A 27,000-nucleotide genomic window follows, 5' to 3' on the forward strand; every position below is an offset into this window, starting at 1 on the left:
TGTTTAATGGTCCAGCACCATTCACGACTGGATGTGGCTGGATTGCAGGGCTTTGAGCTGATCCGTTGGTTGTGCAATCGCTTAGCTCTGTCTATAGTGTGCTGCTTCCACTTTTTAGCATGCACGTAGTCCTGTGTTGTAGCTCATTTTTAGGTACGTCTGGTGCTGCTCCCGGCATGCTCTTCGGCACTCCTCATTAAACCAGGGTTGGTCCCTGGCTTGATGGTAATAGTAGAGTGAGGGATATGCCAGGCCATGAAGTTAAGAATATGGTGGAAAACAATTCTGCGGCTGCTGATGGCTCACAGCGCCTCATGGATGCCCAGTTTTGAGCTGCAAGATCGGTTCTGAATCTATCCCATTTAGCACGGTGGTAGTGCCACATAACACGATGGAGGGTGTCCCCAGTGTGAAGACGGGACTGTGTCTTCACAAGGACTCCGTGGTGGTCACTCCTACCAATACTATCATGGACAGATGCATCTGTGACAGGTAGATTGGTGAGGACGAGGTCAAGTAGGCTTTACCCTCGTGTTGGTTCTCTCACCACCTGCCGCAGGCCCCGTCTGGCAGCTTTGTCCTTTAGGACTCGGCCAGCTCAAGTCAGTAGTGGTGCTACCGAGTCACTCTTGGTGATGGACACTGAAGTTCTCCACCCAGAGTACATTCTGTGCCCTTACATGTCAATTTGGGTTCAATTTGCACTTTAAAAAGGAAGCTGTGTTGAAATTTGTTGAGTGAGAGTTTGAGAGGTATTAACAGCATTTCTTTGGGGGGAGGGGTAAGAGATTTGGTGTTCTTTGATGTAGAGGATTAACAGGTGGCAATGGTGAACTGAGGTGTTAGAATAAATATCACATGGGCTCTGATGGAGCAGGCTTCTCACTCTGGATTTTCTTACGTACCCATTGAAGTTTTTAAACCAGAAAAATACAAATTTGCTTAGTTTTAGCACCAGCACTTTAATATCAGTGCTATAGTATCAATTAGACTTTTCTGTATAGCATACTTTTTTTTTCTATTTGCTCCTTTTCCCTCCATATTTTTTATGCACAAAGTATGAGCATCAGCGGGTTATTTATCTGAAGGAAATCATAGCTGATCCCTATTTCATGAGTTTCTCAGATAGAATCATAGACTAGTACAGCACAGGAGGCGGCCGGCCATTCGGCCCATCGAGCCTGCGCTGGCTCTTTCGAAGGGCAATCCAGTTAGTCCCACTCACCCGTTCTTTCCCCATATCCCTGTAATTTTTCTCCTTCAAGTATTTATCCAATTCCCTTTTAAAGGCAACTGTTGAATGTGTACCCACCATCCCATCAGGCTGTGCGTTCCAAATCCTAAACACTTGTTGCGTAAAAAAGTTCTCCTCGTCATCTCTGGTTCTTTTGCCAATCACCTTAAACCTGGGCCCTCTGGTTATCGGCCCTTCAGTCATCGGAAACAGTTTCTCTTTATTTACTCTATCTAAACCCTTCATCGTTTAAACACCTCCATCAAATCTCCCATTAGTCTTCTCTGCTTCAAGGAGAACAACCACAGCTTCTCTAGTCTATCCACATAACTGAATCCCTCATCTCTGGAACCATGCTAGTAAAACCACGGTGGCATAGTGGTTAGCACTGTTGCCTCACAGCGCCAGGGACCCGGGTTCAAATCTGGCCTCGGGCGACTGTCTGTGTGGAGTTTGCACATTCTCCCTGTGTCTGCGTGGGTTTCCTCCGGGTGCTCCGGTTTCCTCCCACAGTCCAAAGATGTGCGGGTTAGGTTGATTTGGCTATGATAAATTGACCCTTAGTGTTAGGGGATTAAATACGTGGGGTTACGGGGATAGGGTGAGATATGTGTCGGTGCAGGCTCGATGGGCCGAAATGGCCTCTATCTGCACTGTGGGGATTCTGTGATTCTGTGTGTAAATCTCTTCTGTACCCTCTCCAAAGCCTTCAAGTCCTTCCTACAGTGTGGTGCCCAGAATTGGGCACAATACTTGATTGGGATGGTTTAGCTACTCACTTGACCAGCTGACCATAATCAAAGGTGCATTCTCTCTCCCCACCCCCCAGATTTCCTAGAATCAACCAAAAAGGCTATTCTTTAAGTCCTTGGCTTTTTTGCTTCCCTAGATTCATAGTAGCAAATGGAAGCCATGTCCTTCAAACTGTTCCTTCTGTTTGCTACTGTAAAGAAGGTACAAGACTTCAAAACAGGATTTCTTGGCTTGATAAGAGTGTATCTTTGCCATCATCCTTATCAAGCAAACAAATACCACCGAGTCATAAACGTAGAATAAATGCCTCTTTGTTTCCTGCTCCACTTGATCAATGTACAATGTGTGTTGTACGGTGACTTGAATATGCGTAGGAGATTCAGCTTAAAAGAACAAGCTGCTTCATGATTCGTTGCTCTGCCACAGCCGTTTGATCATGTGCATGCTCTCATGCTTACTGCCTAAATACAGACTACAACAAAAATCATCTGAACAAAACAGAAAAAGCCAGTCTGGACAAAATGCTTGGTATAAAACGATGATTCATATTAAAATGCCGATGAAAGAGTGAACAGAGTCTATAGTTTTATATAATGATCAGGTAAAAATTTAACACGAAGACATTTAATGCTTGAATACATCTCATCTCTTACCAACGCATTTAAAAAAAAATTATGTTGCAGCGTATTTGGAATATTTATATATTTCATGAAAATTTAAAACGTCACAGAGTAACCTCAATTTCGAAATAATTTCACCATTCTAATGCTATTTATAACTTCCGATTTTGAAGGGACAGTTTTGATTTTTTTTCTAAAGAACATTCAGTAAACATTTCAGAAGGTTTTAAAATAAAAAAGTTGAAACACTTGCTGAAACAAAAACATTGTTTAAGTTAAATATGATGCCATGTATCATTCAAACTTCAAGACAAGACCACATAATAAGCCACAGTTTTGAAGTATACAAACGATAGATTGGATATTGGCCTCTATTTTCTATAAAACAAACAAACCCGAACAGTACACTATGAAATTCATCCACACAGAATCATGTGATGGAGCAGGTTTTTCTTTACTCTAGATGGATAATTTAAGCTGAGATGAGCTGAATGGCCCCTCTCATCTAGATCAATCTTGAGTCATAAGAGATCATGTTGAACATGACCAAAGCAGAGATTGCAAAGTTGGATTTTTCAAAATTGGCCTCGATCTCCAGGTCATACTAATAGTACCAAAGGATCAACTTCTTGCATAATCACACAATCAGAAGTAATTTAAATCAAATAGCTTTCCAAGTACTTCTTTTCCTACCATTACCAAAATGCAACAGATTTTTCTACAGCCATCATTATTTATTAAAATGTTGATTTTGTTTTGTTCGAGGTGTTTAGAAAATAATGTTAAAAAAGGAATTAAATACAATGGCTGATAATCTACATCCCAGGGTACTTAAGGAAGCGGCCCTAGAAATAGTAGATGCATTGCTGGTCATCTTCCAGAACTCAATAGACTCTGGAACAGTACCCATGGATTGGAGGGTAGCTAATGTTAACCCACTATTCAAAAAAGGTGGTCGAGAAAAAGCGGGGAATTATAGACCAGTAAGCCTGACATCGGTAGTGGGGAAAATGCTAGAATCTATTATAAAAGATGTAATAGCAGAGCACTTGGTAAGCAGTGACAGGATCGGACAAAGTCAACATGGATTTACAAAAGGTAAATCATGCTTGACTAATCTACTAGAATGTTTTGAGGATGTAACTGGTAAAATAGATAAGGGAGAACCAGTGGATGTGGTGTATTTGGACTTTCAGAAGGCTTTCGATAAGGTCCCACATAAGAGATTAGCTTGCAAAATTAAGTCACATGGGATTGGGGGCAAGGTATTGACTTGGATAGAGAACTGGTTGGCGGACAGAAAGCAAAGAGTTGGAATAAACGGGTCGTTTTCCGAGTGGCAGGCAGTGACTAGTGGGGTACCGCAAGGATCGGTCCTAGGACCCCAGCTGTTCACAATATATATTAATGATCTGGACGAGGGAATTGGATGTAATATCTCCAAATTTGCAGACGACACAAAGCTGGGTGGGAGGGTAAGCTGTGAGGAGGATGTCGTGAAACTCCAGTACGATTTGGACAGGTTGGGTGATTGGGCAGAAACATGGCAAATGCACTATAATGTGGATAAATGTGAGGTTGTCCACTTTGGTGGCAAAAACAGGAAGGCAGATTATTATTTGAATGGCAATAGATTGGGAGAAGGGGAAGTGCAAAGAGACCTGGGTGTTCTTGTGCACCAGTCGCTGAAGGTAAGCATGCAGGTGCAGCAGGCGGTTAAGAAGGCAAATGGTATGTTGGCCTTCGTAGCAAGAGGGTTCGAGTACAGGAACAAGGATGTCTTGCTACAGTTGTACAGGGCCTTGGTGAGACCGCACCTTGAGTATTGTGTGCAGTTTTGGTCGCCTTACCTGAGGAAGGACGTTCTTGCCATGGAAGGAGTGCAGCGAAGATTCACCAGGCTGATACCTGGGATGGCAGGAATGACATATGAGGAGAGATTGTGTCGATTGGGCTTATACTCACTGGAGTTTAGAAGATTAAGAGGGGATCTCATCGAAACCTATAAAATTCTGTCAGGCCTGGACAGACTAGATGCAGGAAGGATGTTTATGATGGCCGGGGAGTCCAGAACCAGGGGTCATAGTCTAAGGATAAGGGGTAAGCCATTTAGGCCTGAAATGAGGAGGAATTTCTTCACCCAGAGTGGTGAACCTGTGGAATTCTCTGCCACAGAGGGCAGTGGAGGCCAGTTCATTAAATATATTCAAAAAAGAGTTGGATATATTTCTTAAGGTTAAAGGGATCAAGGGATATGGGGAGAAGGCAGGGACAGGGTACTGAATTTGGATGATCAGCCATGATCTCATTGAATGGCGGAGCAGGCTTGAAGGGCCGAATGGCCTACTCCTGCTCCTATCTTCTATGTTTCTATGAGATGCTTAATTGGTCCCAATGCAATGAAATATATATTTGTGCTCTCAATATTATGCACATTGGCCTTCATTTACTATGTTTATCTGACAGATAATCTTAACTGCTTAAATGAATTATCAACAGTATTATTTGCTTCAAGATACTTAAAAAATCATACATGTAACTCATTTCTGTGATATAAATTTTCCACAGAAGTTACACGTGACCTGTGAAATTAAACACTAGCTTTGAATCATTTAATAAAAATAGTGTGTGTTAAAAACAGAAAGGCAACAAGCTTGCCCTATTTTCACACATGAAATATTTTTTACAACGGCCTCTTTCAATGTTCTATCCAAGTGACTCGTTCGACAGTTCAATTACCCTTTGGGTGAAAATGTCCCATGTTGGTTTCCTCCCTTAGGAACTTTTAGCTTCTCTCCCCATTAATTGAAAACTTCGCCATATTGAACAATTTACCAACGTCAATTTTTTCAATTGCTTTCCATAACTTTGCAGACTCCCTTTTTCCAAGAAAGACTTGTCCCACTTAACCTTTCCTCAAATCATAAACTCCTGAAACTTTGAATCATCTTCATTGTTGGCAATGGCATGTTTTCCATAATCAGTTTATTAGAATTGCACTCAATATACCTCTGTTGAATATCTAATTGAATGGCTCGAGGGCCTAAATGGTTTATTCGTGTCTCAATGTATATTATCTGTTGGGAATATACGCCAGTATGAAAATGAGTGCACAATCTTTCTCTTTTGTAATACAACAGTTTGGATAACTTTGATTTTTTTCATGCCTGCACTGTAAATTGTGTCAGTTTTTCTATAATATTTGATTTCTTGAAATAAACGTGGAGATGGGGGGGGGGGGAATCACCAAGACATGTTCTACACTACATCACAATTGGAGGCTCAGTGATGTTGCAGCAAGACCAAATAATAAAAGCACTCAGTGGGCGACGTGAGTCCAGCATCTGGTAGCAGTGCAAAGATTCTAGGGCCTATTAGCACTTGGGAAGGCCCCACTCCCAGATGAGTTTGGGAACACGAGGAGTTCCAGGGTTTGGCACACTGATAAGAACCTGGGGAGTGGTGATCCCAACGTATGAGAACATGCGGTCATGGTCCCGAGTACTGCCAGTCATGGGGTAGGGAAGGGGGAGGGGAACGGGATGGGGAAGTGGGCTGAGAATTACTCCCCTGTCTGGACTTTCCGAGTTGTGCCAGCCTTGATTCCTGATTTTCCATCCTCCCTTCACCACCCACCCCCACACCACATCCCCTAACACCTATTTCTAGTGTCTCAAGGCACAATGCCAGGTTAAAGCTAGTTTTTAATGTAAAGACACTTATACTGTATGCAGTCAGCAAATAGACAAAAAGCGCAGCGGGTGCTGGAAACCAGCTTCACAGTGGTCCCCAAAAGACTAAAAATGGGTTGGCAGAGGGGTGGAACTATGGGCCGGAGGTGGGGGTCAGGTTGAGTTGGAGCAGGTTAGCATGGGTGGGAAACAGGGCAAGACAGGTTGGTCATGGTGCACTAATATGGTTGGGCCAGAAATTTGAGCCCCAGGCTGAAGATAGGCCTCAGGAGGCAGAACTTAATAGTTGCATTTCTGGCAACTATGCATTGAGCAATTTTAGAAACAAGTTAAAATATTTCTTGAATTTTTGAAAATATATTTGAATGTAACTATGTACAGGTTGCTAGTAGAGGGAAAAAAATGAAGATTAACCTTTTTTCCAACAATTATCTTGAGTGATTTGATTGATTTTGATTTTCTCAGTGTTGTAGTCACTGAGTTTTGATTGGTTGCAGCTGAAATAAATCTGCTTTTTGTGCTCTCATTGGTTGAGGTTCTGCTGTGCTTGATTGCATGTCTTAGCTACTGAGTTTTGAGTAACTGAATACAACATTTGAAATATGAACTTTACATAAAAGAGAATATGAAACCCGAGTGAATCAAAAAGTGTTACGCTGAAGTGGAAGCAGATTTTTAAAAAGTGCAACACCCAGTGCAAGTAAATAAAAATGCAACAAAGCCTGGTACAGGACAAAGTGCGTGTTATCACACATGCACAAACAAGGCCCTTATAGAATCATGGAATGGTTGCAGCATGGAAGGAGGCCATTCAGCCCATCGAGCCTGTGCCGGCTCTCTGCAAGAGCACTTCAGCTAGTCTCACTCCCCCGCCCTTTCCTCGTAGCCCTGCAAATTTCTTTCCTTCAGATATGTATCCAACTCCCTTTTGAAAGCAGTGATTGAATTTGCCCCCACCACCCTTTCAGGCAGTGCATTCCAGCTCTTAACCACTCGCTGCGTAAAAAAGTTTTTTCTTACGTCGCATTTGGTTCTTTTGCCAATCACCTTAAGTCTGTGTCCTCTGGTTCTCGACCCTTCTGCCTTGAGCCCATTCCTCGAGATCACAGATCACACAAACCCCACAATGCAGATAGAGGCCATTTCGGCCCATCGAGCCTGCACCGACACATATCCCACCCGATCCCTGTAACCCCTACACCAACACATATCCCACCCTATCCCCGTAACCCCATGTATTTAATCCCCCTAACACTAAGGGTCAATTTTTATCATAGCCAATCAACCTAACCCGCACATCTTTGGACTGTGGGAGGAAACCGGAGCACCCGGAGAAAACCCACGCAAACACGGGGAGAATGTGCAAACTCCACACAGACAGTCACCTGAGGCCGGATTCGAACCCAGGTCCCTGGCGCTGTTCTGCTCCACACCCATTTCTAGCCTGAAAGGTTCTCCTTTATGACTACCCTGTTTAAGACTTTTTCTATCCAGTGTAATACTTAACCTCCCATATCATATTTCCAATAAATTGGTCAGGTGGACAGTACAGTGGCAAATGGAATTCAATCCGGAGAAGTGCGAGGTAATGAATTTGGGGATGGCTAACAAGGAAAGGGAATACACATTAAATGGTAGGACACTGAGTAGTGTAGAGGAACAAAGGGACCTTGGACTGCATGTCCACAGATCCCTGAAGGTAGCAGGCCAGGTAGATAAGGTGGTTAAGAAGGCATACGGAATGCTTGCCTTTATTAGCCGTGGCACAGAATACAAGAGCAGGGGGCTTATGCTTCAACTGTATAAAACACTAGTTAGGCCTCAGCTAGAGTACTGCGTGCAGTTCTGGTCAACACATTACAGGAAAGATGTGATTGCACTAGAGAGGGTACAGAGGAGATTTACAAGGATGTTGCTGGGAGTAGAGAATCTTAGCTATGAGGAAAGACTGGATAGGCTCGGTTTGTTTTCCTTGGAACAGAGGAGGCTGAGGGGAGATCTTATTGAGGTGTATAAAATTATGAGGAGCCTCGATAAAGTGGATAGAAAGGACCAATTTCCCTTAGCAGAGGAGTCAAAAACCAGGGGGCACAGATTTCATGTAATTGGTGGAAGGTTTAGAGGGGATTTGAGGGGAAATTTCTTCACCCAGAGGGTTGTGGGGGTCTGCAACTCACTGCCTGAAAGGGTGGTGGAGGCAGAAACCTTAACCACATTTAAAAAGTACTTGGGTGTGCACTTGGGATGCGGTAACCTGCAGGGCTACGGACCAAGTGCTGGGAACTGGGATTAGGCTGGATAGCTCTTTGTTGGCCAGCGCAGACACGATGGGCCAAAATGGCCTCCTTCCGTGCTGTAACTTTCTATGATTTTCCTTCCCTTAACCATTGATAGCCAATGGGAACTTTGCCAAAAGCTGTCCCAAAATATAAGTTTATATTAGAAAAAAAGAACTTGCATTTATATAGCACCTTTCACAATCTCAGGATATCCCAAAGTGCTTTATAGCCAAATAAATTACTTTTAAAATGTAGTCACTGTTGCAATGTAGGAAACGTGGTAGCCAATTTCCACACAGAAAGGTCCTACAAACAGCAATGAGATAAATGACCAGATAATCTGTTTTATTGAGGTTGGTTGAGGGATAAATGTTGGCCAGGACTCCCCTGCTTTTCTTCAAAATAGTGCCATGGGTTCTTTTACATCCACCGGAGAGGTTTAACGTCTCATCGTAAATATAGCACTCCAATAGTGCTGCACTCCCTCAGCACTGCTCTGGAGTGTCAGCCTGGGTTATGTGCTCAATTCTCTGGAGTGGGACTTGAACCCATAACATTGAGTCAGAGGCAAGAGTGTTACCACTGAGACAAGGCCAACACTTAATCCAACTTCCCCTTCAACGGGACATCGACCTGAAACGTTAACTCTGTTTCTCTCCGCGATGCTGCCTGACCTGTTGAGTGTTTCCAACATTTTCTGATGTTGTTTCAGATTTCCAGCATCCGCAGTATTTTGCTATTATATTCCCCTTCAACCATGTTGGTAATATCTTTGAAAATCTCCAAATAGATAAAAATGCAATTTCTTTATGACCCTCCTCATGAATTCATTCTGTGTGCCCCTTATTGATATGCTGCATTGTTCAGCATTATTTGATGTCTATATATGATTAATTTTTGAAGTAACCAAGGTTTTGAAATTATTAAGGATTATGAACTCAATCACATTTGGACAAAGTTGAATATATTTGATTACTACACAGCCTTGCTAAACTTTGGCAAATGCTGAAGAATTTTTAGTGGACAATGAATCCATACTTCTAAGTTAACAATTATTACTATTGCAGCAAGTTTTATTTGTCAGTAATTTACCTTCCACAAAACTGCCGAACTGAATTCCATGCAAAACTTTTCTTCGCTACAGTTTGTCGATAGTTAGCCTTAAAGTGATGTCATATAATAGATTCCCTGTGGTGCTGCTCATGGTGAGTCGGAGCATATGCTGTTTTTGAACAATTATGCTATGTAGTAGATAACACCAGACCCACTGATTTACAATGACTGATTAAGTCAAATTGTATTGATATGAAGTGGCATTGCAGGATTTTACTGTTGCTTTGGGGATTGAATTCTACAATGCTGTCTGAACCTTAATTAATGGTAATTACTATAGTATGTATGTATTTACATCCATGTATAGATTGTTTTTTATCCCTTGCTTGTTTTAAAACTGAAAATACATAGCAAGATGGTATGCAACATATTGGAGTTAGACATCTAGGTTGAGGGAGTGGGGTTCAGCTACAGAGTGATCTTGTGTTTTGGTAGCACTGCGGGATTGCCCTGGATGTGGGTAAAATTGGGGTAGGAATCCTGGAGTTTGGCAGCACTGCGGTAAGGCTGCTGGGATTGGCAGCATGGGTGATCATTTGGTTTGGCATCAATGTGCAGGGGTAACTTGAGGTTTGGCAGAACTGGGGGGTGGATTGTGGGATTTGGCCAATTGGTGGATTCTTGGGCTGGAATTTTGCCGGCGCTCAGGGGGTGGGACATCTGTCAATCTTTGCGATTTTGCCAGCAGGTCAGAAACTCGCCGTCAACCTGCCTCCAAACAACCTTCCCAAGTGTCGGGTCCCCGATTTGCACATGGACCCGACACCTAGTGGCGGGAAGAGGATTATAGCCACTTAACTGCTTGTTAACAGGTTAAAAGCAATTTAATGTTTGTCTATTTTCAAGTCGATCAAAGCCTTCACCTTTGGTAACATCCTACTGAATTTATGCTGCAGTTTCTCTACTGCTTTTTATCCTTATAATGGAGTGCCAAGAACTGTGGCTCAACCTCGGATGTTGTACAAGTTCAAAATTACCTCCTTGCTTTTGAATTCTTGATGCAAAACCAAGGATATTTAAAAAAAAAGTTTCTCTACTTGTAATTATGGGGATAGGGTTAGATGACATAGGATAGGAGGCTCGTGTGAAGCATAAACACCGGCATAGACCAGTTGGACCGAATGGCCTCTTTGTGCTGTACATACTATGTAAATAGAAAACATTTGAAGATTTGCAGTGCTCACACCAATAAATTGTGACTGGAACTTGAAACTTTAGTCAAGAATAGTGTTACTAAGCTGGCCTGACCAACACTTAACCCTCAACCAACACCACTAACAGATCATCTGATCGTTTATCTCGCTGCTGTTTTATGGATCTTTGCTATGCACAAATTAGCAGCTATGTTTTCCTACATTATAATAGTGACTACATTTCAAAAGTATGGTTGCGCAGAGCTTTGGGATGTCCTGAGGACATGAAAAGCTTTTTATAAATGCAAGTTCTTTCTAAACTGACCAAGGTAACTAGTTCGGAAGTATTTTTTTTATTTGTTCATCCATGAAATGTGGGCATCGCTGGCAAGGCCAGCATTTATTGCCCATCCCTAATTGCCCTCGAGGTGGTGGTGGTGAACCTCCTTCTTGAACCGCTGCAGTCTGTGTGGTGAAGGTACTCCCACAGTGCTGTTAGGTGGCGAGTTCCAAGATTTTGACCCAGCGACTATATATTTCCAAGTCAGGATGGTGAGAGACTTGGGGGGGAACTTGCAGGTGGTGGTGTTTCTATGCACCTGCTGCCATTGTTCTTCTAGATGGTTGAGGTCGTGAGTTTAGGAGGTGCTGTCGAAGAAGCCTTGGATACAATTCTCTTACTATTATCTAGGTACATGTGTATTAGATTTCCTACATTACAACAGTGACTACACTTCAAAAGTACTTCATTGGCTGTAAAACTCTTTGGGACATTGAGGTAGTGAAGGGTAGTATATAAATGCAAGCTCTTTCTTCTTCTACTTAGCAAGAAGATGAGGAATATATACCAGTTTTTTTCCCTCTTATCTTGCTGCAACAGCAGATATAAATAGGAACAATTTACAGACAATGAAAACCATAATTCCAAAAAAAAACGTTGTTATTCAGCTGTAAATTCAAATGCATCAGGAGTTTAAAACCAGTCTTAAGCCAGTTCGATGGTACAGAGCTCACTGTTGTTAGTCTAATCACTCTGATTTCTAAACTCAGCAGAGTGAGCATCCTCTCTCAAACTGTTTCAGTGTATTGAGTTCTCCCTGCTGACTGCTATAGGGTTTGCATCGTTAAGTTACTGTCTGCAACCCTGCTCACGTGAATGCATGAAAATCAGTCTGAACATATAGCAACTGTATCACTGGACCATATAATGAATACACTTTAAAACAAAAACAAAATCACCCGAGTATTCAGACTACTATTTTTTTTTTTTTTTTTTAAGTCCTGGATTTATTTTTGACAAGAACCTACTTGAAAGGCCAAGCAACAGGATGCTACAAGGTTGAAAACAGTAGAAAAGACGACAAGATGAAGCAAAAGTTGCAGTTAATAAAAGAAAATCTGCATAATGTTTAACTGCTTGGATTTCAAGACGACAGCTTTTAAAACAGAAGGGCGGCCGGTCATTACCTGTGATCCTTTGGGCATTGCAGTTTCATCCACCAACAGAGCCAGTATATTGAAAGCAACCAAGAGGACAGAGATTGTCTGCAAGACATAATTTGATCTTAAGAAAGTGTGTAAAAAAATTGATACCTTTATAGATCTCTTCCCTCCATTAAACATGGAATATTTACTGTATACTAAGAAAGTTCACATTGTGAATAAGTAAAATTTGATTCTGCCAATAAAATGACAAATTTCAAATTTATAAATCCAAACTTATATATTTCTTCACTACAGTGAAATATGATGTAGCTTTAAATCCTAACAAACAAAACTGGGGAATATTACACGGAGTTGTAAAACATTTACAATATTAATTCTTTTTCATCATGCAATAAGCTAGGTAACAAAGCTGAATATAAAATAAGGTTCATTTTATTATTGACATTTTCCATCTTTTTCAACACTGAATCTGGTAATACCCTAATAGTCAACATCCAGCTTTCTAAATTAATCTAAACCACCCTTTCACATATACTAAATTTAGAGAATAAAATGAAGAATTCTTGATAAACTGATGCTAGTAAATTATAATGAAAGACGATTTAATTTGTAGGAATTGACTGATTTTCTACCAAAAATTTTAATTTTTCTTGAATTTTCTGCTTTTCCTTTTTATTTCAAATTATGTGTGTTTTTTCCTTTTATTTATAGGTGATAGTTGAATTAGTTTCACAGCGAGGATTAGACAGGCCATTTTTACTTGCTATGCAAGAACAATTCAACTTTTCTGATAACTGAGCCTGAAGGATGAAACACACAACTGCTGTAACTGGACACCACAATTTAATGGAAAATCACATTTTTATTTTGACAATTTACAGATAATTATCTTGTACTGACTTTGATCCTGCCAGCTTGTCAGTGTGACTGAAATTCAATGCTAGCTGTCGAGCGAGAGAGAGGCTCTTAAACCCTCGGTCATCAGCCCACTCGCCATCAGAATATTGTTAGGGGCATCCCTACCATGATTTTTAATTTGTTATTTTAAGCCTCACCCTTGCTTATAGCACCAACTGATTTTGGTGCTGACAAAAAATAATTTGAAAAAATAAATAGGCACAGAACAGCCACTAGCAGAAATCGTGACAATGAAAATAAATCTGTAAATTTTCTACCTTGTTGTGTGACAGGTTGCCAAGGTGCTCTTTGGGCAGTTTCACAGAAGCACAGTGAAAATGACAATTTCTATGATGCATCTCTCACAGAACCTTATCGCCAGGAGCTTCAACTCCCCATGCCAGTTGAAAGACACTTTCTACCTGGATATTATGTGAAGTGGCATGTCTTGGTGCACTAAGTATTATAGTTCCACAGAAGCAGGGTGGAAAAACTTCTATGTTGCATCTCTCCTAAAGATACAAAATTTGTTCACAGAAGTTGGAAGTACCCAGCACCAAGGCTCAGGTGCAATCTCCAGCTTTGTGACTAAAACAGAATTCAAGCCTCAAGTTGCAGAGAGAGGTCAGACTCTTCAGAGGAAGCTTCTTGTATGGCCAAACATTGGTTTCATGGATAGTTTAATATTAGTGTTAAATATTTATTTCATGTTAAAAAAAATAATATTTACATAGCGACATATCCATGTTGGCAGCTGGACTACTTGGGGAAAAAAATAAATTATGCAATTTATACTGCAGCACTTGCTTTTCTGTGTGTTATGTGCTAATCTTTATTTCAGTCAATTAGTTAGGTTAAATTCATTATTTAAGCCCATCCAAAAAGCTCGAGACTGGATTTTTAAAAATAGTACCCTACACACTTAATGCAGCACACGCCATGTGCAATTTTTTAATAGATAACCAGCTAATCATTAGCCACTTACCACTTTTCAGAAGTGCTTGTGTGTGGATATTGGGTAAAACAGGAATTGGCTCTGCTGTGATGCTTTCAGAGTCAAATAACATGCCAGCAATCCCTGTCTAGACGCACTTGCCAGTACAGCATAACCATTTAAAATAAGAGATGAATTTTTTTTGAAGTAACACAGATTTTAAAAAAAAAATTATTTTCCCTCGCCAATATTTTCACATCCCCTCTTGAAATTTTGACTCCTTACAAGGGTATAGTTCCACAAATGCCTAGGCACCCACTGGTACCTCACCCAAGTGGCCATTTCTCGCGTGAGCTTTCAGTGAATGACTAAGTCATTCTACTGTGTCGGACATCATGATTGAGCCCAATCTTTTCATCTGAAGTTCACAGACGTGTATTTCAGGTAGTGGTCACCAGACCCTGTCCAACTTTCTGCTCCCTGACCCAGGGGTGCTGAGGCTGATTGCAGCAGCTTTAGAGCCACTCCAGCTGAGACCACGTAACCCACAGTATAGACAGATCAATCCCGATCTGAATGTCTCAGCTACTCACTGGATAAATTCAACCGTCAGGGGAGATTTATCAACAGATTTTGAAGAATAATCACTGAAAGGTTTTAATCTTGCCATCAGAAATGGTCAGTATTTTTTACTCTGGGTATCCACATACCACATTTGTAGTTGAGAGAGAGGACCAGCAAGCAACCGCTTTGAAAGTGACATGAACTGAAACCTAATTCCTAAATGTGAGGAACTGTGGCCATAATTTCTCATCCAACCTGCCATCATGGCTCCCATTAAAGTAACACTTTTTAAAGCTGGAAAGCCTCGATCAATGTGCCGATTACACCTGTATAAATCAGTGCACCGTGCTGGTCATCTTTGTTTCATATCAAGTGAAAATGATGATTATTCTTCATTTACTTTGGAATAGATTATATTTAGAGTTTGAAAGCTATACTATTGATACCTGCATTCAAAAATAACTGGGAATAAACCAACACTTCCACTAACTGGAATAAATTTCAACAAAAGCAGCTTACCGTTCCAGAGAGTAGTGTCAGCATGACAACAGGATAAACCAAATTTTTTTCCCATGCAGAAGCTTTCTTGCGTCGCTCTTACAAAAAGAAAACACAAGAACAGAGAAAAATACAGTTCATACTGGGATGCTCAGTTTTAAACTCAATTTATGTACTGTAAAAAATAATACAACAGAAGAGCTATTTCCTTATTTTATTAAAGCCGTGCAGTAATAAACTCAAACATTATACAAAAAAAATGACAATGTGATGCTTAAATACTTTCAATTTGAGAACCAATGTCCAAAACAAAAAAATGTAAAAATAAAAGTTTAACATTTCTACAGCACACATTTAGCCAAGTTGGACTCCATTTAAACACATACTGATGTTCAAGACTCTAGTGACAGCTTGAGTATGGAATGTAGGAGTTCCATTGCTTTACCACTTGCTACTTTACATCTTGCAATGTAGGCTTCTTCAGTAAACTATTTTCATCACGTGCTCACATGCTCTTCTCACCAAAGTGTTATACTGTACAAGGGAGAAACTAAATTTGCAACAAATCTCCTCCATCCCCTCTCCTAAAACATGCAATGTAATTCCTGAGGAAGATGTAGCATTTGAAAAATTTCCAAGCTACTTTCAAAGATGAAGCATCACACCAAACCCATCTAGTGGTAAAAGTCCAATTTCCCAGAAATATTCAACTATTTGTTTAAAAGTGGAATATATACTATACAATATTTTAAGCAAACAGCTTACATCTTCTCTTGCATTGGTATGTGCAGTGAAGCTACAGTTGAAATGTTTAGAGTGCGTGTTGTTGAGGCAAATTTGGATGAAACTTGGCATCTGGCCCATGTTATACATGATCTGAGAGTGCAGTGTAAATCAGAGATCTACAAACCTATTCAAATCTTTCTTGTTGCTCAGAAGCCAACATTTATGCCACGTAAACCATGGCCCAGATATTGATGTATGTATCCCATGATGATGTATGTTAAAACTCCGCAGCGTGCGGGGAAACCTGGACTTCCCGCGGTCTACCCACCAGCCATTCCCCCCCCCCACCCCACCCAACCCCTCCGGGCGGGTCGGAAACTTCAAAATTCGGCCCAATATCTCTCAGGCACTTTACAGCCTTCTGATCTTCACAGTGGCCAGGAACCTCAGGCATGAGCTATATCCATTTTGTTTACAGCAAAATGATGTGGGAGTGGCTGGAGGAGGAAAGACTGACTGGCATTTTGGAGGGGTGGGTACAAAGAGACCTTTCGGCAGAAGACATTGCTGGTGGCGGTGGGGTTCTGCACCAGCCCGGTTGGCCCCTTCTTCAGCTTTCTGACAGACCACTGTACTTTGCCAACATCTTGTGTTTAAATTTCAAACCCAATTTCAATTCACACCTGATAAGTTTTCTATGTTTTACATCTCTCCCATTGTGCTTATGCCTCTCATTGCCTCGGCTAATCACATTTCTTTTAAAGTTTTTAATCTTCTGTTTATTACTTGACTGAAATGATCTGTTACATCATCCAACAATCACTCCATTGATACTTACTCTCCGTGCTTGCTTGTCTTTGTGTTTTTATATTTTCTCCACCCCTCCTTCCTTTTTCTAACCCTATTTACAGGAAACTTTGGTTTATCCGGAGGTTAACTGTCCGGAATGCTCGAGCCACCGGCAAAATTCAGGAGTTTTTTTTCTTTTCGTTGCTTTTTTTTCCACTAGTCAGGCTCTGCAAGGTCTAGCTAAAGCTGTTGCTTAGCTACAGAGACGCTTGCAAGCTACGGCCGACTGTTTAGAGGCTGTCAGAGTTTGTTGCTAGATATGGAGCTCAAAAGCTTCCGTATGTTTTAACATTAGCGCCGGTTTGTCCGGCAGTTTTGATGGGACGGCAACAGCTCGGTCCCGTCGGTGCCGGATATCACAAAGTTTCCTGTACATGCATGCCCATCTCTCAGTTGTGAAGGAAGACACAAGCCTGAAATGTCAACTGTTTGTTCTTCACAGATGCGGACTAGCCTGCTGTGCTTCACCAGCTTTTCCTGTTTTTATTTCAGATTTTTGGTTTTTGCAGTTCTTTTTATCTCTACTGCTCTTTAATATAGTATTGTTCTTTTCTAATGTGAGAAAAATAAATGTGAAAAAATACCAAGCTTTGACTTCTTGCTTCTTACACCATCCAATTCCTGTTCGAGTTCCTCAGAATTATATTTTAAATAGGATGTCATATAAGCACCTAAAGGAGTAGAGAACAAAAGGTGTGATTTTTGTTGTTATACTTATTCTCTATATTTCCACATATTTTAGAATTTAAATATTACTTGGTCCTCAATTCCCAGTAACAATGGAAAGACAACAGTTGCCATCTTTGCTTAGGGAATGCACTACCCCTCACACCACAATTATAGCTTACCTGAAAAATGGCAGCTTTGCCCATTCAGCCCCTTGTTCATTTATTACTAATTTTTAGAATGATGTTGAACAGTTTATAAACAACCTACATATCATTAAACACTGATACAACAACATTTTACAATTTTCTTAATTTAAAAGATAATAAAAAAAATTGTGCTTTTGGAAGGCTCCACTGAGGTTGTGGGATAACAGGGGCATTAAACTGGAAACAAAACATAAGGTCTACAAGGTAACAGTTAACATCCTTACTGTACATGTGCGATAGCCATACCACTTAGTCACCACCACAGCAAGCTCTATAATTTCCACCTCAAAAACTATCATTTCTACTTTAGAAACATCATGAAAATTCGATGGTGACATAAGATTCCAGACACCGAGGTCCTCAGAAGAGAAAATATGCCAGGCATAGAAGCAATGATAGTAAAGGCACAGCTAAGGTGCTCACCTTACATAGAAACATAGAAGATAGGAGCAGGAGTAGGCCATTCGGCCCTTCGAGCCTGCTCCGCCATTCAACGAGATCATGGCTGATCATCCAAACCCTAGCACCCGGTCCCTACACCGACAGCCATCCCACCCAAGCCCTATCCCCGTAACCCCACGTATTTAATCCCCCCTAACACTAAGGGCCAATTTTTATCATGGCCAATCAACCTCACCCGCACATCTTTGGACTGTGGGAGGAAACCGGAGCACCCGGAGAAAACCCACGCAAACACGGGGAGAATGTGCAAACTCCACACGGACAGTCACCCGAGGCCGGATTTGAACCCGGGTCCCTGGCGCTGTGAGGCAACAGTGCTAACCACTATGCCACCTTGTCAGAATGCCAAAGGACATATTCTACAGTGAGCGGATGTTTGGTACACACTCTTGTGGTGGCCACTTCAAAAGATATAAAGACTGTCTAAATACAGGAAACTTTGTGTTATCTGGAGGCTAAGTGTCCGGCAAGCTCGAGCCGCCGGCAAAAATCAGGAGCCGTTTTGTTAGGTTTTTTTCCTTCTCGTGGCTCTTTTTCCAACAGTCAGGCTCTGGAAAGTCTCTCTGAAGCTGTTGCTAAGCTACAGAGACGCTTCCAAGGTACGGACCGACTGTTCAGAAGCTGTTGCTAAGCAACAGTGTTTGTTGTCAGATACGGAGATGTTGAAGCATACGGAGCTTTTCATTAACGCTGGTGTGTCCGGCAGTTTTGAGTGAACGGCAACAGCTCGGTCCCGTCGGTGCCGGATAGCACAAAGTTTCCTGTACCAATCTAAACAAATGTGGCATCTCAACTGACACGTTGGAGCATGATGCTTGTGACAGGATAAGTAGCAAAAGATTCACAATGGCACGACAAAGCTTGAAGCAAGCTGTATCCAGCTAGCCGAAGAGAGCCCAATGGAAATCAAGGAAGGATCAGTCATTGGATGCATCGGACATCCGATTTCCGGTGTATGGAAAAAACAATCCGTGTGAAAATTAAACTTTAGTCATACGAGAACCCATAACCTATATTCAAGAAGGCCGTCATCATCCTCAATGATGGACAAACCATCATTATGTCGACAGGTATACAGCACTAATTTCAGACCCAGGTTCACAAGATACAAGAGGTATTCCAGAATCAGAATTATGTCACACAACATACAATAGATGGTTTGATGTTGAAAAGTAAAAATTCTTCCATTTTAAAAAGTTGAGGGTTTGTTAAGGCCATTAGTATCTTGGTTACTGACGGATGAGAAATGCATTCCGTGGGGAAGCATCCATCTCCAGTATGAAAAACAGCGATTAAGGTTGCAGTCTTTGTCCATTAAGAAAGCACATAATATGGTAAACAAAAAGCTATGGCTTTATCTAAACAAAGTACAACACAAGTAATTACTTAGAAACTACTGAGAGGAGGTTCAAGAATAGCAATGTCTTAAAATGCAAAATGGGCAGAGGCACAGAAATGACAACAATCATACTTAGAAGCACACTAAACATTCAACAGAGGCATGGTGACTGAACTTTCATCTTTAATTATAGGAACTAGTATGGAGGCAAGGAGACTGCGTGAAAATCAGGTTCGTAAATGTGCTGTAATGCCTTTAACTTGCTACATTCTAGTTCCAAAAAGGTGGCAAGTAGTTGTGGTGTGTCATGAGTAACCACTGCTGAGCCAATTGTTTATCTGGATAGATGTACCAGATATGAAATCTTAAGGAGTCTTCAACCAGATAGTCATGTGGGTTAATAAAATAGTACACCGAGGAATGTTACATACACGTGTTATCAGTGCGCAAAAATACTGCTCAATGAAATTTCAGCCGCTGGGTGCCTCAGATATGGAACCTCAGCAACTTCCTGTGTTGTGCAATTACAACCACGAGGCAGCCATCACCTTTGATGTCTGTCGTGGGCTGAATGTCTCCTGGATGGAATGCCTGAATAATTTCAATTGGTGTGACAATTTGAACTCTTTTTGGGGGGGGGGGGGGGGGGGGGGGGGGATTTCTTGAATTATCTCAGATCCACAACAGTCAGAGGTTATTCCATCTTATTTGGAGACCACAAAGTACTAGAAATAAATCCCTCATTCATGGCTTGCTTCCCCAATTGAATAGGGTCAATACTATTTTACACACCCAACAGAAAGCCCAAGACTTCACAACTATTCCTGGGGAACTAAAATGATGATTTTTTTTCTGAATTTGGGCCAGTTTTACTTAGTGCCCAAAGCAGTTCAGCTGGATGGCTTTCCCAGCTTAAATATCCATGATGACACTGCCTCATTGTGCTGCAACACAAGTGGCATCTTACAAGTAATGTGTTGGAGGAATAGCTATTTATTTTAAGCATTTATACAAAATAATTCTAGTTACAGGAAACTGTTATCCGGAGGCTAAATGTCCGGCAAGCTCGAGCCACCGGCAAAAATCAGGAGCCGTTTCGTTAGGTTTGGTTTTTTTTCTTTTCGTAGTTTTTTTTTCTTTTTGTTGCTTTTTTCTCAACAGTCAAGCTCTGCAAGGTCTCGCTGAAGCTGTTGCTAAGCTACAGAGACGCTTGCAAGGTACGGCGACTGTTTAGAAACTGTTGCTAAGCAACAGGGTTTGTTGCCAGATACGGAGCTCAAAATCTCCGTATGTTTCAACATCAGCGCTGGTTTGTCCGGCAGTTTTGATGGGACGGCAACAGCTCGGTCCCGTCGGTGCCAGATAGCACAAAGTTTCCTGTATAGAGGATTGTGAACCACAAGAGATCAACAAGTACCGGAATTATGCACAAATGTCTCCACTTCTTACTTACAGTCTAAGGGGGCAAAATTTCATAAGGCCCAAAAACGAGTGCGGGCACCGTGCTGCGAGATAAGCCCGCTCCCATTCAGAAAGCGCAGGCAGGTCAATTTGGTGCCGCCTGCTACTTTAGATGATTGTAGCGCACAGCCTAGCGATGAACGCGCTGCTGACAGGCTGTGCACTCAGCAGAGGGCATAGGTTCACGTTGCTGGAGTGAGGCTGGCTTTACTTAAAGCTAGCCTGTTCCTTTTCAAAGCAGTCTGCACCTCTTCAGCCTGAACTGCCTTCTGCACATAAAAAATGCTAAAAGTGCTTCAGGATTAACACAAATGGCTCAACAAGCCAGGGAAAGGGCGCTCAGGGTCTTGAACGCAGCACTCGAGCTTTGTGCAAGGAGTCAACACCGGACTGAGGTCCTCTACCCACAAGGGGTCAGGAGGTCCTCCAGAAAGAACGATGTGGGACCAGATCAGCGAGGCCGTCACTGCCACCCCCAGGACCTGGCTCCAGTGCCCAAAGAAGTTTCATGACCTCAAACAAGTGGTCAAGGGCAGTAAATACATCTTCAAAAGCCGTCTCCTACCAACTGCACCACTAGCCCCTCACTGCTCAATGCACAGCCCATCACTCACCTAACAACAATCTCTATCAAACACGACTCACACCTCACATTCCTAGCTTCACCTCACCCCCTTGGAGGAGATGGTGCTGGCCACTCTTGGCAGTGGCATGGCTGAGCCCCTGGCCAGCAGCAGGGCTGAAAGAACACAAGATGTACTCATACATTATCCTCCTTCTTGCATTCCACTTTCCCCTCATCCTACAATATCTTCTGATCAACAAGCTGCACATGGTGTAAGCATGCACCTCTTGCTTCCCGCCCTCCCCTCACCACACCCTTAACCCTTCAGCTTTCCTCATTTCAGACACCCAAGAAATCCAGCCTACCCAGCCAGTGGTTGACCAAGAAGAGGGAGAGGAGAGTGAAGAAGGGCCCTTTCCCTGGCCTGTTGAGCCATTTGTGTTAGTGCTGAAGCCATTTTAGCATTTTTTTTAATGTGCAGAAGGCAGTTCAGCTTTAAGAGGTGCAGAATTCCTATTTCTGAAGGATTTTTAATTTTTTTTCAGAAGACAGTTCAGCTTTAAAAGCGAGAGACTGCCTTGAAAAGGAACAGGCTAGCTTTAACTTGATTTCACACTCCCAGCCACCAGCTCCTTGAGGTCATCCTGCAAGGCCATCTGCAGTGTCCCCCCCCACTGAAAGTCAGCAGCCTTCCAGCACCCAGGCTGCGGCCACTGGGTATCACTGCGTAACAATACTAAGATAGGCAACTGCACATGCAAGACAGTCACTAAGGAAATGCACAAGGGTGATGAGTTGATTTTTTGATGTAATATTGGATGCATATATGGATAAAGTTGGATTGGAAAGTTTGCTTTGTGGTGGCTTTTATTTCAGCATTGTGGCCAAGAGGACGCTGTGATGGTCAATAACAGAGGTAAGGTAAGGTGTGGGACAAATGTTGAAAGGGGAATTGGGATTGTGTTGCCTGGTACCGTGGGTGGATGATTCATTCCCAGATATCCCAGCCAGAAAGGTTGCCTCCTTCCTTCCACTTTTTCCCCTTCTGCTTCCTCCTCCCTCTGCGAGTAGCTTGTCCTCTTTGCTGCCTCTGCTTCATCTCCATGTGATGTTGGAAACCAAGGGGGACTGCAATTAGAGCCCCCAGGACTGGGAGCAAGGCCTTTCTTTAACAGCCAAAGCCTTGCAAACGTCCAGCAGCACTCCCTGCACGCTAACAATTTAAAAAAATGTATTGCACCAACCCACTACTCCAATCAAAAGTTTCAAAAGCAAAAATCTCAACTTAACTGAAAGATGTGCTTGTCCCTTTAAAAACACTGGCAGTGTCTCCGTAGTACTGCTGCACGCACATTCTTCCGTGCGAGGTTTGGAGAGGGCGGTATCAAGAGCGGCAACGGGCAAAATTACAGCCGTGTGTCAATTCAGGCATTGCACGCCGACGGATGTCTCGACCGGCGAGCGCAGGCAACGGCAGCACTGCCGACCTGCCCGACGCGGCCGCCATTTTTTCAGCAAAACCGGCCTTAACGGCCAGCATGAAACCTCCCAATTTCATGGCCCAACTGTCTTAAATGTGCAGTGAATTAGCACACTGTTCCTTCAATAGGATCTGGGTTGAATCCAATCCAAATGATGGGATTAAAGTCTCTTACCTCTGGCAGCCATATGGGTCCTCTCAAATCAACTTGGGCGGTTTCAACCAAGTGCCAACTGGCCACAAGCCCGTAACTCAAAACTGCCCACAATTTGGCAATCACAATGAGAAAAGTCACAATACAGGGTGCTTGATGCTGGCACAGGATACCACAATTGACAGATTGCTTCTGTTGGATGAATAAACTAATCCGATTACTGTTACTGCAGGACCACTGTGGAAAATAAACTAATTTTTTAAATAATTATCTTCATGCAATATTCAGAAGTACAAAGGATGCATTAGGACATTTCTACCTTTGTCATAGAACTACATGATTTACAGATCTCAAGAGGTAGTACTGCAATAATTAAGATGAATTAATTTTAAAAGATGAGTACCATTTTTTTTTAAAAACTCAAATACAGGTACACTACCCTTTATCCGAACTTCCGAAAACCGAAACCCTCTAAAAACCGAAGGTTTTTTCGGTCAGCGTAAGTCGTGCGCACGACCCCCCCGCGGAACCACCTGACTCTCTTCCAAAGGCTCGAAAGCAACGAGAGCTCTGAGCCCGCGGCGGTGCCAGCCCCTGTTCCAACCGAGCACGACGACCTGTTGATGGAAATGCGGAACTTCATTGCATTCCAGGCTAGCAGCGACGGACAAGCCACGACTGCGGACCCCCCCGGACCCCGACCACCCCCCCGCCCCACCTTCCGAAATCCGAAATTTTCCGAAAACCGAAACACGGCTGGTCCCGAGGTTTTCGGATAAAGGATAGTCTACCTGTATACACATTGCTGACTGGAGGAGGAATAGCAGAGATCACACTGGTCTCGTGTTCTGTTATAAAACAGCTAATATAGTTACTTGACCGATATCCACACCATTCTCCTCCAATGCCTCTCCTCCGTTGCCCAGGTGGGTGGGACTGAACTTGCCCATTCTTATCTATCCAATCCTAGCCAAAGAATCACCTGCAATGGCTTCTCTTCCCACTCCTCCACCGTTACCTCTGGCATTCCCAAGGATCTATCCTTGGCCCCTCCTATTTCTCATCTACATGCTGCCCCTCGGTGACATCATCCGAAAACACAGCGTCAGGTTCCACATGTACGCCGACGACACTCAGCTCTAGCTCACCACCACCTCTCTTGACCCCTCTGATTTGTCAAACTGCTTATGCGACATGAGCAGAAATTCCCTCCAACCAAATATTGGGAAGACCGAAGCTGTTGTCTCGGTCCCCACCACCAGCTCTGTTCCCTGGCCACCGATTCCAGGCAACTGTCTGAAGCTAAACCAGCTCGTTCTCAAACCTGGTGTTCTGTTTGACCATGGAATGAACTTCCGACCACTTATCTGCCCCATCACCAAAACCGTCGACTTCCACCTCCGTAACATCGCTCGACTCCACCCCTGCCTCAGTTCATCTGCTGCTGAGACCCTCATCCAAGCCTTTGTTACCTCTAGACTTACTATTCCAATGCTCTTCTCCGAGATCGCTACACTCCTCTAATTCTGGCATCTTGCGCATCCCTGATTTTAATCGTTCCACCACTAGCTGCCGTGCTTTCAGCTGCCTAGGTCCTAAGCTCTGGAATTCCCTCCCTAAACCTCTCCGCCTCTCTATGGCTCTCTCCTCCTTTAAAACGCTCCTTAAAACCTAACCTTTTGACCACTTGTCCTAATATCTCCTTGTGTGGCTCAGTGATTGATAATGCTCTTGGGATGTTTCGCTATGTTAAAGGCGTTATATAAATGCAAGTTGTTGTTGTTGGCCATGTTAAAGGAAGACAATTATTGCAATAATATTAAAGCGCACTACAACTTTAAGAAAATGCTATACACTAATCATTTTATGTCAGTGTCTGGTCCAAAGGAAGGCTCGCCGGCCTAGAAATTCAATACCGTTGGAAAAAGGGCGCGGGCACCTCGATGCAAGATATGCTTGCACCCGTTCAAAAAGCGCAAGCAGCATGTCAACTGCGTGCTGCCTGCTAACTACCATGATTGTAATGCACAGTCTATCACGGACCACGCTGCTGACAGGCTGTGCGTTCAGCATGGGGCCCAAATTCGCGTTGCTGGCGCAAGGCTAGCTTTTCTTAAAGCTAGCCTGCTCCTCTTCATGGCAGTCTGCAGCTCTAAAAGCTGAGCTGCCTTCTGCAGATAAATAAATAAAAAATTGCTTCAGCACTAGGCAGTCTGCACCTCTTAAAGCTGAACTGCCTTCTACATATAAAAAATGTTAAAAGTGCTTCAGCACTAACACAAATGGCTCAACAATTCAGGGAAAGGGAATTCAGGGTCTCGGACGCAGCACTCTAGCTTTGTGCAGGGGGTCAACATTGGTTAAAAGGTCCTCTACCCACAGGGGGCCAGGAGGTCCTCCAGAAAGAACGATGTGGGACATGATTGCCAAGGCCGTCACTGCCAGTAGTGTTGCCCCCAGGACCTGGCTCCAGTGCCCAAAAAAAAGTTTCATGACCTCAGACGAGTGGTCAAGGTCAGTGAATGCATCTTCAAAAGCCGTCTCCTACCAACTGCACCACCAGCCTCACACTGCTCAATGCATGACTGCCCCCACCCAAATCACTCACCTAACAATCCCTACCAAACACGAGGCACACTTCACATTCCTAGCTTCACCTCACCCCCTTGGAGGAGACGGAGCTGGCCACTCTTGGCAGGGCATGGCTGAGCCCTTGGCCAGCGGCAGGGCTGAAAGAATACAAGATGCTGGCATCCTCATATGTTATCCTCCTTCTCACATCCCACTTCACCCTCATCCCACAATCTCTTCCGATTTACAAGCTGCACATGGTGTAAGCATGCACCTCTTGCTTTCCCCCCCTCCTCCTCCTCTCACCACACCCCTACCCTTGTGCCTTCCTCATTTCAGACACTCAAGAAATCCAGCCTGCCCAGCCAGTGGTTGACTAAGAAGAGGGAGAGGAAAGTGAAGCAGAAGAAACACAGTCACCTGATTTCACACTCCCAGCAACCAGCTCCTTGAGGTCGTCCTGCAAGGCCATCTGCAGTGTCCACAGAAAGTCAGCAGCCTTCTGGCACCCATGCTGCAACCACTGGGGTATCCCTCTAACAGCACTAGGATAGGCAAAGACACACGCAACTCACTCACTAAGGGAATAAACAAGGGTGATGAGTTGATTTTTTTGATGTAATATTGGATGCATATATGGGCAAAGTTGGATTGAAAAATTTGCTTTGTGGCACCTTTTATTTCAGCATTGCGGCCAAGAGGACAAATGTTGAAAGGGGAATTGGGGATGTGTTCACTGGTACTGCTGGCGGATATCCCACCAGAAAAGGTCCGTTTGGGTTAACTCCTTCTTTCCACTTCCTCCGCTTCGGCTTCCTCCTCTTCCCTCTGCATGCAGCTTGTCCCCTTTGCTGCATCTGTTCCATCTCAACAGCATACTGCAGCCCAAGGGGTACTACAACTAGGACTGGGAGCAAATGGTGTTCTCAGAGGCCTTCCTTTAAGAGCCAAAGCCTTGCAAACGTCCAGCAGCACTCCATGCACACTTTCACAACTTTTTAAATGTATTACACCAAGCCACTACTCCAATAAAAAGTAAAGAAACCAGTCCAACGGCAAAAATCTAAACTTACCCGAAAGCTGTGCGTGTCACTTTAAGCGCTGGCAGTGGCTCCGCTGTACTGCTGCACGCAGGTTCTTCCGCATGTGGTTTGGAGAGGGCGTTAAGAGCACCGACATCCAAAATCCCAGATTGCTCGTTAATCCAGGCATTGAACGCCGATTGACATCATGATCTGGATCATCATTTAAATATGGGAAGCAAGCGCAGGCAACTGCAGCACTGCCAACCTGTCCAAAATGGCAGCCACCGCATTGCGTGCCGGAAGCAGGTGGAAGCGAGATGGCCACCATTT

The 27,000-nt window shown here is 43.1% G+C and overlaps 1 protein-coding gene across 4 annotated transcripts in view; it reads right to left on the minus strand.

The window, feature by feature from the left end:
- Positions 1 to 27,000, minus strand: part of lmbr1 (limb development membrane protein 1) — a 261,948-nt gene that overhangs the window by 104,681 nt on the left and 130,267 nt on the right. For all 4 annotated transcript variants that reach the window (XM_085987540.1, XM_085987538.1, XM_085987539.1 and 1 more), the window contains 3 exons: positions 17,323 to 17,409; positions 15,185 to 15,261; positions 12,292 to 12,369 (listed from right to left, as the gene is read on the minus strand). In XM_085987540.1, coding sequence (XP_085843666.1) covers positions 12,292 to 12,369; positions 15,185 to 15,261; positions 17,323 to 17,409 — 242 coding nt within the window. The remainder of the gene's footprint in view (positions 1 to 12,291; positions 12,370 to 15,184; positions 15,262 to 17,322; positions 17,410 to 27,000) is intronic.

Source organism: Somniosus microcephalus, chromosome 5 (assembly GCF_052327205.1).
Source record: "Somniosus microcephalus isolate GS21.2 chromosome 5, FLI_Smic_1.0, whole genome shotgun sequence".
Classification (NCBI taxonomy): domain Eukaryota; kingdom Metazoa; phylum Chordata; class Chondrichthyes; order Squaliformes; family Somniosidae; genus Somniosus; species Somniosus microcephalus.